At 46.0% G+C, this 15,264-nt stretch overlaps 1 protein-coding gene across 1 annotated transcript; it reads right to left on the bottom strand.

The window, feature by feature from the left end:
* Positions 1-9,431: 9,431 nt before the first annotated feature.
* Positions 9,432-10,712, bottom strand: LOC306916313 (gamma-butyrobetaine dioxygenase-like; the record flags this gene model as incomplete). Its single annotated transcript, XM_079494147.1, has 1 exon — positions 9,432-10,712. One exon carries the CDS (start codon positions 10,710-10,712, stop codon positions 9,432-9,434), a length of 1,281 nt encoding a protein of 426 aa, XP_079350273.1.
* Positions 10,713-15,264: the final 4,552 nt, after the last annotated feature.

Here is a 15,264-nt window from a genome sequence, read left to right on the forward strand (position 1 = left end):
TTGTTTTGGCACAGATTCGGTTAAATACAATGTGGAGGTACTCGGGTACGGTATTTGTACATTACTTGAGTATTCCAAATTGAGAATCACTTACTATACTTGCTGAGTACGTCTTACGCCTTGCAGAGAAAACAGTAGCTGAACACTGAGGAGAATGAAGTGTGAGTTATTATATAGGCCGTGCACGAACAGAGACGTGCACGGAGAGCCAAGTGAAAGCGATATTAATTAGCTGCTACATTAAGCCAAAGGATAAATGGCACTGGCATCTGTTTATGTGCTTATCTACCTCCCTCATCGCCCATCCTTATCCCACTTCCTGCTCTGTTTTCCTTATCACTCAACCTCATTTATATTTCTTAGATTCGGCGCCTCTAACTACCACCCGCCCCGAATATATGGCTGTTCCCCCCAAACACAACGTGTCCCGCAAGGAAACTCCGGCGTGCTCAAAGGAGCCATGTTCTTCCCACCAGATTGGATGCTTCTTTTATGGAGACCGTGAACCGACGGGGAGAATAATGAAAGAGCGACTGGAAAATGAACGTTTTCTTTTTCTCGCAGACGAACGCTGATAAAAGATGGAGGCGGAGGGAGGTAGATAAAGTGAGGTTGAAAGGCACAGGGAAAATGAGAGGTAACAACGAGGGCGGGAGAAGATGAGTCACTTTTATTGTGTTTGATTTATTTATCTGGTTTAGAATAAGAAATAAGCAGCATCTCTCTTGCTTTCAATAGATGTGGATGTTTGGGGCTTTTTTTTGGCAGTTGTTCAGAGAACAGAACATGCTGTTCTTCTGTCATTTAGCGCACTGTTTCTCAACGAGTGGTCCATGGGGACACGAGTTACAATGTTTAATATATTGCACCGTTGTTAAATGTAGGGGGGGGGGGGGGGGGGGGGGGGTACAGAGATGTGTGCTAACGGAGTGGTTTGGTTAGAGAAGCCAAACGGATAAACGGCCATGTTAGTCCGGCAGCCGACAGGCTTATTTTGTTTAAAGTGGGAAATTTGGTGTATAGACTTTTTTATTGGCCTAAAATATTGTCTATATACATTCATTCATGAATCCACTTGCTGACCGGCTGTCGGTATTGAGCAATTTTTATAGGGGTTTCTTGTGACCCAACCATTAAAGGTATATTCAGTGATTTGACTTAATTCAAATATAACTTGTTTTTTTTTCTGGATAATCCTCCCTACTATAGAGTGTGCTGACCATATAAGGAGTTCCTCCCTGTCCCCAGTGAGCCCCTGGGGTAAAAAAACCCTAGTTTCAGTTTTGGTGGCGGGTGGCAAAGCCTTCATCCAATCAGGATGAGAGGGGCCTTCCTCCAATCATGATCGAGTGGGGGCGGGCCTTGGTGCACATGCTGTTGGCCTGTTGCACTTCCCCCCACTGTAGAGCGTGCATGTGCACATTTTGTTACCGGGGCGGACTGGGTGGTTTTCCAAATCACCCAAATCACTGAATGCTCCTTTAACATCTTATGTAAGGCAAAAATGTCCAAAATGTCAAACTTTTCTTATGCTTTAAGTAGCATCAAACTAGGGGGTTTTCATGATTATGAATCCATTCCAAGCATTAGTTTTGCACAAAAAACAGCAATAGCCACTTGCCCATAAATGTGCCCAAAATGTGCTGTTTTTTGTGCAAAACTAATGCTTGGAATGGATTTAGAATCATGAAAACCTAGTTTGACATGTCACATACTACTTAAAGCATAAGGAAAGTTTGACATTTTTGCCTTATATTGAATGTTAATGGTAGGGTCAGAAGAAACCCCTATTAAGAAAATAGCTCAATGCTGACAGCCGGTCAGCAAGTGGATTCATGATGTATATAGACAATATTTTAGGCCAATAAAAATACTATATACCAAATTTCCCACCCCACAAGCCCAGCTGCAGGACTATGTGGTTGTGTTATGTACCCCTTTCCATTATTCAGATTTGCACACATTTCTTACTTATTCTAAAACAGCCACGCTACAAGCTTATAGATCTGCTATTCTTTTAATAGTATAAAATAATGCTTAAAAAGTGGCTCTTGAGGGTTAAAAGGAATTGAAGGAAATCTGTGCCGGAGCCCCGGTGTCACGGGGCGAAGGGCATGGTCTCCACGCCACCCTGCCATATGTGGAAACCACGCCCGACCGAGCACATCATCCAACCTGCCCCCTAGACCACCGCCTCAACGTATAGCACCCGCATCGGTGCGCACGCATTCACGCACTCTCACTCTCTCTCTCTCTCTCTCTCTCTCTCTCTCTCTCACACACACAGTGTTGTAAAGTAACCAAGTACATTTACTCAAGTACTGTACATTTACTCAAGTAGAATTTTGAGTTACTTTTACTTTACTGGAGTAGTTCCAATTTCCAATGCTTCGGTTGCGACGCGACCAAGCTGCAGTATACATTTCCGACTAATCAATCAATCAATCAATCGACCAATCAATCAAACTGAGTTATACTAGCTATGCAAGGAAAATAGCTGATCTACTACGACACGCTGTGAGCTTGTAGATCGGCTATTTTTGCTTTGCTGTTCAACCATTCTGCACTTGTCATGGGGACAGTTGGGTCTCATGAGTGTATTCTACTGTGCACGCACGCACGCACGCGCACAAGCTGTTGTGTCTGGCTGACAGCCGTACTACTATAGAGCCTGCCACTTCTCCTCTCCTCTCCTCTCCTCTCCTCTCCTCTCCTCTCCTCTCCTCTCCTCTCCTCTTTCGCTGTGTTTCTCCTCTTCGTCCATTTTGTTCGCCTCTGGGAAGCGACCTGTTTTCTTTTTTGTGGCCCACACCTCCTCAAAATGGACTCCTTCACCATGCATCTATTTTGGCTCTCGTCGTACTTGTATCTGTCAGATGCATGCTCTGTAAGTAGGCCTATAGCTGTTTTGTCTGGCGTACCATCCCAGCAAGCACGGTCCAGGACTTGGGTGAATTGGTGATGTCTCTATTGTGGCCAGATCAAGTCAAACCAAGACTAGTCAGATCTGACCCAGAATATCACCTGTCCTCGACTATAGCTTTTTTCCGTTCACGGAAACAAAATCACACACCAGAGGTCACTTTGTGTAGATACGTCACGTTGGGCGGAGCTGAGGAGGATGGGATATATCTGGATACTGTGATCTGAATGAGGGGGAGAATGAAATCCATTTTAGTTTATTTTGGCCTTTGTTTCACGATCTGAGAGAAATATCGTTTAAAAAACGTCCACACCCCTGATCTACACCTGATAGATTATGAGAATGGTGCTTTCACTGAATGTATAGTTTTAGCTTTTTTCAGAATATCTTTCTACAGCGTAAAGGATAGAAGAAGGGTGACTTAATATTCTATGAATGTATCGTGTTTCAAATCAGGTTGCATTATGAGTTGCTGCCTGCAGGGTATTCACTGGAATGTTTTTTTCCTTCCTTTTTTTTAGGGGAGCTAGCCCCTATATGTCCAGCTTTGAGGGTCTGTGTAAACACAAACATTGAAGACAAAAGTGAGGACGCAAATTGTGATTGGCCAGAATGAGATGATGTATGATGACATAATGATAAGAGCGCCCCTATGATTTTCATTTTTTTTGCCCTGAGACGGACAAACAAACGGACGGACAGACGGACGAACCCTCATGGGGTTCTTAAACCCTGTGTGTGCGCTACCCTTTAAAACCCCTGTTTGTCCAACCTGTTTCCCAGACATCTCCTGCATATACACTAGTGTAAACCACGTGTGTTCGCCCCATCTGCTTGCGCAGACTGAACGTGGGCCTGGAACCCCCCGAGCAGACTTTCTGCAAACAAAAACACATGTTCTTGCGAGCCTGCCCGCCAGCCTGCATGCTACGTATCCCTCCCGAGTCCATATACTCGATGTGCACCTCTCAGCTCTGCTGCGCTTTTCCAATGCTGGTGAGCAGTGCTGTGCTCAGCAAAACTATGCCTAAACCTAAACTTATTCCTAAATGTAACCCCAGTAACTATCACTGCGTGAGAAGAGGAGTTAACGGGCAATTATGGGCACTAGAATTGCCCGTAAACCTCAAGTTTAGCAGGAATTAATATACGGTAATATACAGGTGTGATGGTACAATTCGGGAGTTTACCGGACTTTGTTGGAAAGTTTAACGGGAGTTTACTGTAATATACACATCCGTATTCCATGCTTTTTGCGCAGTGGATCGGAACGGCCAGGTAGTCCTACAGGTAAACTATGCCTAAACCTAACCTTATTCCTAAATGTAACCCCAGTAACTATATATGCCTAAATCTAACTTTATTCCTAAACATAACCTCAGTGAAACCAAGGGGCCAGTGAGGCTATCCAACATTGAAGCACTGGGCCCTAGTGGTAAGAGGAGGGACTGCAGGCGGACCCGTGGAAGTATGATTGGGAAACCCCGTGCAGCTGGGCTTTAACATTGAGCGCGTTTGCACTTCCGCATTTTGGGCACCAAATTTTGGTGCCCAAATCGAAAAAAAGGCGGAAGTAGAAGGCTCTTCCGGGTGCTTCAAAACGCCACTTAGCCACTTCCACTGACATGAAAAACTATGCCTAAATCTAACCTTATTCCTACACGTAATGTCAGTATAACTATGCCTAAACCTAACCTGGCTTATTCCTAAACTTAAGTAAATCCATGCCTAAACCTAACCTTATTCCTAAATGTAACTAATCTCAGTAAAAAAAAATACCTAACCCTAAACCTATTTCTAACATTATCCTCAATAAAACAAATACACAAGAACCGCTGCATGGACGAGCAGTCCGCAAAATAAATGGTGGCGAGCTTGTTTTGGGGCGAGCCTTCCGGGTTCCTTGTGAGGACCTCACGACCAGGTAACCCACTTTTGATTTGATTTGATTTATTTAGAAAGGCAATCATAATACAACATTATAATCAGCGATTCAAGGATTACACAGAAAAGTCCAAAGACTTATTTCCACTGAGGTCCTCTCACACTGAACGGAACAATACTTTAAAATACATCACAAATACATAACAGTACATATACATTACATACACAACACAACAAGTACGACCCTATCCATCCCTCTAAGATGACCCTTTATAGGGGAACCTTTTCCAGTAGCCATTGTTTAGTCTTCTGTTTAAATGTCCTCAGATTGGAGGTCAGTTTAACACTGGTTTCCAGGCTGTTCCACTTGCGTGGGGACATTTGGCCCTCACCAATATAGTAATACAAACACATACACAGTACGCACGCTCTCTCTCAGCCATTCCTCCTCTGTCCTTCGTTGCACTCAGGGACAGTGTTGGCCTTTGATGGTACGCAGGTAGAGCCCGTCTCTACCCAGCAGATCCATTAACCCATTTTGGGAGGGAACCCCTTTTGGTGTTAGCATTTATGTTATGCTTTAGCTATTCAAAAATAGCAGATTTACAAGCTCATAGCGCGCCACCGAGTGGCGCGCTACGAGCTTGTAGGTCTGCTATTTTTGAAAAATCGTTAAAATGTGGCACAAATGTTGAATATATATTCTTTCCGAGCGAACGTTTTTTTAACTCAAAACATTGCTTCTGGGGAGTCCCTGGAACAACATATTTTCAGATGGGGGTCGACAGCCAATTTTATACCATTTCTGGGTTCCTTGACATGAAACTGTTTGAGAACCACTGACATAGAAACATACAACAGAAAACTGTCAGCATTTAGAAGACATTTGTAGAATCGTCCTCAGGTCTAAATGTGTTAAAGCCGTCCTCCTCGCATTTCTTCTCACCACTGTCATTTTCGAGACACTCTCTTTGTTCCCGCTCGTGCACAGAAGTTCACCTTTAATCACCTCTCCTCTCGTCGCCTCTCCTCCCACACTGTGTCTTGTATATGTTTTGAAGGACTCAAAACCAAATTGAAGGTCTCCCCGTCCCCGTCGTGTCCGTTTCCCCGGCGGAGGATGAAACAGAATGGCATTTGGTTGAAATACCACCGTGTCCTCTCGGTGTCAGAGGCCTCTCAGCTGCCGAGACCTCATCATCAACACTGTGCTCACAAAGGTTTACTTCTAATTAGTGTGTGCGTGTGCGTGTGCGTGTGCGTGCGTGTGTGTGCGTGCGTGCGTGCGAGCGAGCGAGTGAGCGAGAGAGACAGAAAATCTAAAACCCCAGCGGCCACTTACAATATCCTTAACCCATTTAGGCCAGACGTCAAAATTAAAAAAATGTCTTCGAAATCCTGACAGTTTTCTGAAAAACCTTATGTTTCTGTATCAGTGGTTCTCAAAAAAGGCACATTTTCACGATTTTTCAAAAATAGCAGACCTACAAGTTCATAGAGCGGCACTCGGTGCCGCACTATGAGCTTGTAGATCTGCTATTTTTCAATAGCTAAAGTATAACATAATGCTTAAACACCAAAAGGGGTTCCCGTACAGAATCGGTTAACATGAAATCTAGATGCCCTATATTCTGGGTGAACAGTTTCTGTAAATAGCTTCTCACAATGTATTGCAGGCAGCACCAACTTAAGATAAAAGATCACACCAATTGTGAAGTGAGGGGCGCTCTTATCATTATACAGCATCTCATGAACAACTGAATGTATGTGATTGGTTAGCCAATTTGTTCGTCTACATAATGACGTACATTTTCCCTTCATTGTCAATGGCATTTAATGTTTGTGTTGCCACAAATTTATGTCATATTTGGTGTGGACAAAAGCTGTACAGGTAATATAGGAGGGGCTATAGCGGATTACATTAGATCATTGACACTGGGTGAAAAAATGTGTTGCAAAATCGTGGGATAAAAACTTATATGAAAAAAGATTTCTCCTTTCATTGTCAATGGCAAAATATGAGACATGTGTGGACAGTCATATTTGAGGCACATGACCTAATTTCTCCTTTCATTGAACTGCATTTATGTTTATATTGTTTAGCCAATTATCTTGTCTACATATATGACATAAATTTTCCCTTCATTGTCAATGACATTAAATGTTTGTGTTGCCACACATTTACGTCATTTTTGGCGTGGACAAAAGCTGTATCACACCTGTGTGAAGTGAGGGGCGCTATTATCATCACACATCACCTCATTCCGGCCAATCAGAATTGGCACAGTACTAGCAGCAATATATTAACATATCAATGTTTGTGTTACGCAATTTCTGAGGGGCGCTAGCCCCTCCTATATACAGCTTTGGTCCCCACGCGTCTCAAGATTTGCCATTGACAATAAACGGAGAAATTAGGTCAAAATTCTGCTAAATATGACATGAATTAAACATCAAAACATTAAACGTCATTGATATTGAAGGGAAAATGTACGTCATATGTAAATGAGAGAATCAGCTAACCAATCAGAATGCCTGTTGCCTGTACAGGCATTCTGATTGGCCAGTATGAGATAATACATGATGATGTATGATGATAACTTATAGCGCCCCTCATTCATTCGACATATAGAACCCTCAAAAAGTGATCGCACATACTATATCTTGATTGGCTGAAATTGGCAACCCACCTGAAAATGTATTGTCTGTTTATCAGAGATGGAGAGAGAGGGAGAAATATAGGGATGAAGTAGTTACCGTATGTTTTGTAATAATAATTAAAATCTACAAAATACACAATTTTTCAAGATAAAGGCGCTAGAGTGCCCAGCAGATGAGGCAGATTTCATACAGATATGATAGTGATATAGTACTTTATTGTCAGTTTTTTGGGGGGGGAATTCCATTCCCCCCCCAAAAAACCAGGAGGTCTGAGCTCTCTTTAGAAGCATTAATATTCAAAACGAGATGCTTGGTTAAGCTTGGCGCTCTGATCAGAACCATGGAGAGTGCCGTAGATTCAGAGATTATTATCTCCGAGTCTACGGCCTTGTCGGCCTGTAAACCAAGGTTAACTAGAAAAAGTGCTCTTCTGGGCACAGGTCTCCACCAGGAGGTTGTGTGTGTGTGTGTGTGTGTGTGTGTGTGTGTGTGTGTGTGTGTGTGTGTGTGTGTGTGTGTGTGTGTGTGTGTGTGTGTGTGTGTGTGTGTGTGTGTGTGTGTGTGTGTGTGTGTGTGTGTGTGTGTGTGTGTGTGTGTGTGTGTGTGTGTGTGTGTGTGTGTGTGTCGCGGCTTGGCCTGTTGTAGCGCCACCATGAGGCTGATTTGAAAACGGTCAAGTGGCATTTCTTCCAAAGCCTAGTGGGAATATGCATGCACAGTTTCACCACAATCGGACGCTGCGTTGAGTAGTTGTGGCGATTTGTACAAAACGGGTACAAAGCAGGCTACTCCTGAAAAGTTTAGAAGCCAATCGTAGCCAATGAGGGTGGATTATGAGAAATCAAACAAACCTGTCTTGATCACATGACTATGGAGAGCATGTGTACCGATTTGCGTGAAATTTGGATAAAATCTGAAGGAGTAATATTAGAAAATGTGTTTTACATATGTGGGCCTCCTGGTGGCGCTATAAAGAGCAGATGTGAAGAATTCCAGGCAAGGGTTTTTCCTTGGCTTCTAGGGAGTTGGCATACAAAGTTATTCACAGATCCATGCAGTTAGAGGAAAAAACACTTTTCGGCCAGTTATAGCGCCACCATGAGGCTGAGTTGAAAATGTTCATGTGGCATTTCTTCCTCTGCCTAGTGGGAATGTGTGTGCACAATTTCACGGAAATCACACAATGTGTTCATGATTTGCATCATTTTGTTTGAAACTGAGCACTCCTGCAAACTTTGGAAGCCAATCTTAGCCAATCAGCATGGAGTCTGAGAAATCTGAAAGACCTGTTTCGTTGAATGGCTGTGTACCAATTTGCGTGATGTTTGGACAAAATATGTAGGTGTACTGTCCAAAAACTTGTTTTGCACAAAGCGGCCTCCTGGTGGCACTATAACAGGCCGTTCTGGAAATTTTGGGGCAGAGGTTCATCGTTCGCATCCAGGGAGTGTGTGTGCAAAATTTGGCATCGACCGGGTTAACAGTGCCGGAGATTAGCTGTTCACAGACGGATGGACGGACGGACGGACACACGGACACACGGACGGACGGACGGAGTGCAAAACATACTCTCTCCCCATGCCTTCGGCCTGGTGGAGACAATTAAATAAGGTTAGGAAGCAAAGACCGTACGGTGGACTCCATGTTGCTCCCTGGAAGGAAAGAAACATGCACAATTGAGACCAAGGAAGCTGAACGCGGAAGTGTTGGCTGCATATACTGTAGCCCATTGCGCATGTTTCTTTCCTTCCAGGGAGCAACATTTTAATAGTCCTTGCTGTAAACAAGGAAGTGAATGGCTGCGCGCATTCACAAAACATGTCCGGGAGCTCAGAGCAAGGTGTTTCCTGTAGCAACGAGAGCTGTCAAAAAAAAGGATTTTAGCGATCCTGTTTTATACCGTTAAAAAGGACCTGGGCCTTCTATGGGTGTAATTTTAAAGACGTCTGGGGACATTTTATAGTTACTTTCCACCACTGCCGCGGACTGACCTGCGGAGAACCCGCAGGCGAGACATGACTTCATCCCAGTCCAGGTAGGCTCCTTCCAGGTGACGCACGGCCCCGGGCCCGTTGACGTAGCTCCTCCGCCCGTGGAGCACCCGGTGGTTATCGAAGGTCACCACGTCGCCAGGTTCCATGCGGTAGACGGCGACGTTCTGCGGCCGGTTCATGATCTCCACGTAAGCCTTGAGCGCCCGGTAGAAGGGCTGGACCTGCCCCACGGGCAGGTCCAGCACGGAGTCTCTGGTGGCGTTGTTGTAGTTGATCCTGGAGACCCGACCCTCGTGGTCCACGTCGATGACGCGGTTCTTGGACTGCACCGCGAAGTCGCAGTAGTCGCGGCCGGTGTCCGTGAAGTCCACCCTCGTGGAGGTGAGAGAACGGAAGGCCTCGGGGTCTTCTCTCTGCAGCTGCTCGGCCGCATGGAAGCCGTCCACCGCCAGGCTCTCGCCTCCTTCCTGAGCTCCGCTCAGACAGTGGAGAAACTGCACCCCGGGCGGGTTGTGCAGCGCGGGGTAGTCCGTGTGCAGACTCAGCGCTCCGGACGTGTACGCCACGTTGTTGGCCATGGGCTTGTCTCGAACCTGCCATGTGTGCCCGTAGAAGGTCAGCCTCGGGTAGCCAATCCGCTCGCTCAATCTGGTCACCTGGCCCTGCACCACCGGCGCTCCTTTGACGTGGACGATGCCGACCCGCCGCAGGGCCAGCAGCCAGGCCAGAGCCGCCCTATCGTCACGGAGAATCTCCTGGAAGTCGGCGGTGGGGACGCACAGTTTCGAGTCCCAGTAAACGCGTTCGTTGAGGAACAGCTCTTCTCGCATAGCCCGCCTGGAAGCCGACGAGAAGCAGCGTTTCCTCAGCCACTCGGGGTCAAACTCACTAGTGTGCTTGTCAGGCCAAATAATGGACACCTTGTCGTCAGCGACGCGAACGGCATCTATGCCCGTGTGCACGTCGAGCCGGCAGAGCGGCAGGCAGCGAGCCTGTGCAGACTGCAAGGTGCACAGCGGACACGGGCAGTTGTCTCTCAGCCAGGTGAACGGGTAGAGGCTTTTCCCCCCGTCTCCCCACTCCACCTCCAGCAGTCTGTCCTCGTCCAGGGCCCGTGCCCGTCTCACCCCGTTGGGAGCCGCGGTGAAGGGGCCAGCCGCCAGCGTCCGCTGTCCGCGAAGCTGCACCGATGTCAGATGGGAAGGTGGTAGGGGAACCGGTGCCGGCCACGGTGGTCTGCACAAGGCCATGACGGACCTGCTTCTCTGCAACATGGCTGGCAGGACGTATCGTGTGAATGCATTCGCCATTCCTGATTGGTTGTGTCCTGTAGCTTAATTAACGGCATTTCCTGGTCAGAGGTCAGACTGAACTGTTACACTGTTACAGCTCTTCCTTCCGCCACATCAACAGCGTCCATAGAAGGAAGACAATTTTTTGGGAAGTTCTACCTTACTGAGTTGTCAACAGAATAATTTGGCAATTACAGCAGGCTACGTTATGACGCTCAGCCCAAATATAGGCATGCCCGACACCACTGCAAAAATCGGTACCATCATTGAAAATGGCCGTTTAGGAACCAGTGCAAATTGGCATTAGGAAATGGTTTGATGCGCATGGATATCCCAACAGCGCAAATCGAATTAAATTCATGTTTTCATTAACTTTACTGCAATGAACAAACACTCTATAGCGATGTTTACTATCAGAATACCGTCTCTGTGGAAACCTCATTAGGTCCCTAACTATTACTTTTCGAGATTCATATTCAAAAAGCTATAAATGTCAGGGCTGGTTCTGACCCAACTGCCGCCCTAAGCAAGCTTTCCCGGATGCAACATTTTTGTCCTTTTTTTTCTTTTATTTGCCTTCATTGTGAGCTAGATCTGCTATATTGAAAAGATGTATACATTTAAAAACCTTAAAGGGTAAATGGTACAATAGTACATTTTGAATGCCAATTCTTTTGCTTTTACTTGAGTACATTTTTTATTCCGGACTTTTACTTAACACTTAGACCGCTAGCATTTATTGATAAATTATGATCTAATTCACACCAGCTCTTGAGCTCTTATTTTGAAAAGCCACATTTCCAGACTACCGGAAGTGAACATAACCTACAGTATTAAGTGGAGAAGGTCCTGGACAGGCCTTGTTTACAAGATGGATCTATACCGGGGCACTGGAGAGCTCCACATCGTCGGCTCTGTGCCGTCAAAGAAACGTTGTTTTGACCAAAAATGCCATCTGGGACAAGGAATAGGAGATGCAGGCGATTGAAAGAAACAGATGGATTATTATGGTGAGGACGATCTAAGATGGGCGACACATTGTCATGACAACAACAGGTAGCTACCCGATGCTAACGCAAGCAGCATTATGGCTTGATCGATCGTGCTATAAAAGCAGTAAGTGTAGTATTAAATAATAGGCTTTAATTGACCTAGATCTATGGCAATGGCGCGGAGGGTGTTAAGTATAACAATGGAGTACCACCACTGCTTTCCCCCACTGACACTGATGCAGGGTTGAGAGATCGTCGCCTTGTGATCAGATCCTCTCTCTGAGCAGTCAGTTTCATCTCTCCTCTGATGAATCCCAGTCTAATGGCTGGGTGAGAGACTCGGGCCACAGTGCAGCTGTACCGCTCGACACCTAATGGCCGTCATTTGTCCCTGCCATATTGGGGTGGCCATTGAATAACTTCATAGGGACGACCGGGGTGGGGAAAAAGCCATTCTTGGTGTGTATTTAAAAAGCCATCCGTTATAACCTGCGCTTAGAGTCATGAATCAAGCATTAGGGGCCACGGTGGAGACATGGCAGGAAAAGTTAAAAGAAAGAAACAATTATGAAACCAAGCGCTTCCAGGGTAATGGGCGGCGACATCATTAAGCAAATCCTCTGTGTGTGTGTGTGTGTGTGTGTGTGTGTGTGTGTGTGTGTCTGTGTGTGTGTGTGTGTGTGTGAGATAGAGAGAGAGAGAGACACAGACATAGACAGACGTGTGTTTGCGTGCATGTGTGTATGTGCGCGTGTATGTGCGCGTGTATGTCATGTGAGACAGACAGACAGACAGACAGGTGCCTGCCTGGTTTCAGGTGTGGTTGCAACTGGAGGTAATTTTCCCTTTTCTATCAGTCTTATGTAATGGTGACAACACACCATGCAAGCTCATTGATCTTGGCATGGGAGGTCAGACGCACGCACGCACGCACGCACGCACGCACACACGCACGCTGTGAGAAGGTGATAAATAGCAGCAGATTAAGGTGGGTTCCTTGGCTGGCTGAGAGAGGCCTCACATTTCATGTCAATGACATGCCAAGAGGGCCGTCTGGGATAAACGCTGTCAATCAATACACCTGGCAGTCAGTCGCTGACGAGCACTCACCTGATCCCACCTCCCTGCTTGACCTTGACAGCGCCCCCCACCCCCGCACCCACGCACACATATGTTCTGGAGTGATGAAATGCACACACACATGGGCGAGTACTTGCGTGTATGCAAGCCGTGTTGTGCATGTAGAGCGCAAGCTGAGCTGATATATCAACAACGTGTGTGCGTGTGCGTGTGCGTGCGTGAGTGCCTGCCTGCCTGCCTGCGTGAGTACCTGCCTGCCTGTGTGTGTGTGTGTGTGTGTGTGTGTGTGCGCGCGCGCGCGTGTGTGTGTGTGTGTGTGTCACGCTTACTTACACACATGTGGATGGTATGTGAATGCGGCTTTGTTGAAATTGATGGGACCATGGGCTTCATGGGTAATGAATTTATATCCGCTGTCAGCATCGCTGAAGGACAGTCTCAATGGTTCTGCTCTCTCCAAATGGCACACCGTTGGTATTATATACTCACAGTATGAGGACATATATACACTGTGCTGCCTTCAATCAGTCAGAATTTCATTTTGTCATTTAGCAGGACATACACTTTTTGAGGGGCGCTAGCCGCTCTATATGCACAGCTTTGTGTGTATGTCCGTATGAGCACGGAATGTGATTTGATTGGCTGAGCAAGGAATGTGATGTATGATGATGTATAAAGAGTGCCCCTCACTTGTTGTTTTTTTCTTTTTATAAATGCCGTAAGCCTGACTTATGCTAACGTGTGTTATGTGATACATTGTGAGCTTGTTGATCTGTTATCTCTTGAGTTATCAGGCTAAACTCTAACCCTAACGTCTAACGTGCATACAGAGATAGTAAATATTACAATCCATTTCATTCTCTGTGTCTCTTCATACAATAAACATGTTTTTGTTCCATTCTATAAATAATATAATAAATTATAAATAGCATTTATATAGCGCCTTTATCCAAGGTGCTATAGATTATGGTGCTATAGATATATAGTGCATTATATTCACGCACACATTCATACACCGATAGCGGCGGAAACCAATGCAAGGCATCAACCAGCACATCGGAAGCAATTAGGGGTGCAGCGTCTTGCTCAAGGTCACTTCAACACTTTAACTCTCTGGGAACCCACAGGGTTCGAACTGGAAACCTTGCGGATACCATCCAGCCACTCTACCCCTGAGCCACAGGGTTCGAACTGGAAACCTTGCGGTTACCATCCCGGGCCACTCTACCCCTGAGCCACAGGGTTCGAACTGGCAACCTTGCGGTTACCATCCCGGGCCACTCTACCCCTGAGCCACCGCCGCCCACATGCTCTCATGCTCATTGTCTTTTGTCGGATGGAAACCTCAGACTGTACGACGTCCAAAACCTTTACTTTTAATAAAGATTCAAATAGCAGCGAAAAATAACAGCAAAAGCATATAGCAGATCTACAAGCGCAACCTTGTGGATCTGGTACTTTTGATGCTTGTGTGAGAAGCTGTATAGTGCAGTGGGTCCCAAACTGTTTCATGCCAAGGACCCCCAAATTGACACCAATTATCCCGCCGACTCCCATTTGAAAAGACATGCCGGGGACCCCCCATAAGAGAAGATTTGTACGGCTCTAGCAGTGATTCTCAACCAGTTTAATTTCAAGGACCCCCCCCCCCCAGTTTGACATGCATTAGTCTACCGACCCCCCATTTAATGTCATTTCTATCTCTGGGACCCCAATATATAATGTTAATTTAACTCTTGAGAGTGTACACTCTCAGAGTTACAGACCCATAAGGGTCCATTTGGTTCCAAACTATCATTTAGCTGGGGACCCCCTGGAACTCCCTCAAGGACCCCCTGGGGGTCCCCGGACCCCACTTTGGAAACCACTGGTGTAGTGCATTAACTTGTGAGACAGAAAACACAGACTGATAAAATATGGAGATAAGTGGTTTCTGCCCGACAGCCATGGCGACGTGATGATAGAGTGGTGCTCTGCTCTCCCCGGGTGAGAGAGCCACGCGTTCTATTTGTGGAGGGGGAACGACCTTGGCACAACACCAGGCGGGAAGAGGTTGATGGAGGGGGAACGGCACTGCCATTGCCTGGGCGACCAGATGAGCAGTGCTGGAAAAAAAGTACATTTTCGAGAACCCCTTTTGGTGTTTTAAGCGTTATAATTTAGCTATTGAAAAATAGCAGATCTACAAGCTCATAGCGCGGCACCGAGTGCCGCGCTACGAGCTTGTAGGTCTGCTATTTTTGAAAAATCGTGAAAATGTAGTGCAAATCTTTCAATATATATTCTTTCAGAGACAAGGGGGGTTCCAGGGGGTCCCTGGAACAACATATTTTCAGATGGGGGTAGGTGGCCAATTACATATCATTTTTGTGGTCCTTGACATAAACATTGAGAACCACTGACAGAAACATGAGGTGCAATTATACCTGCCAGTCACA

The sequence above is a fragment of the Electrona antarctica genome, assembly GCF_951216825.1.
Source record: "Electrona antarctica genome assembly, chromosome: 23".
NCBI classification, from domain to species: domain Eukaryota; kingdom Metazoa; phylum Chordata; class Actinopteri; order Myctophiformes; family Myctophidae; genus Electrona; species Electrona antarctica.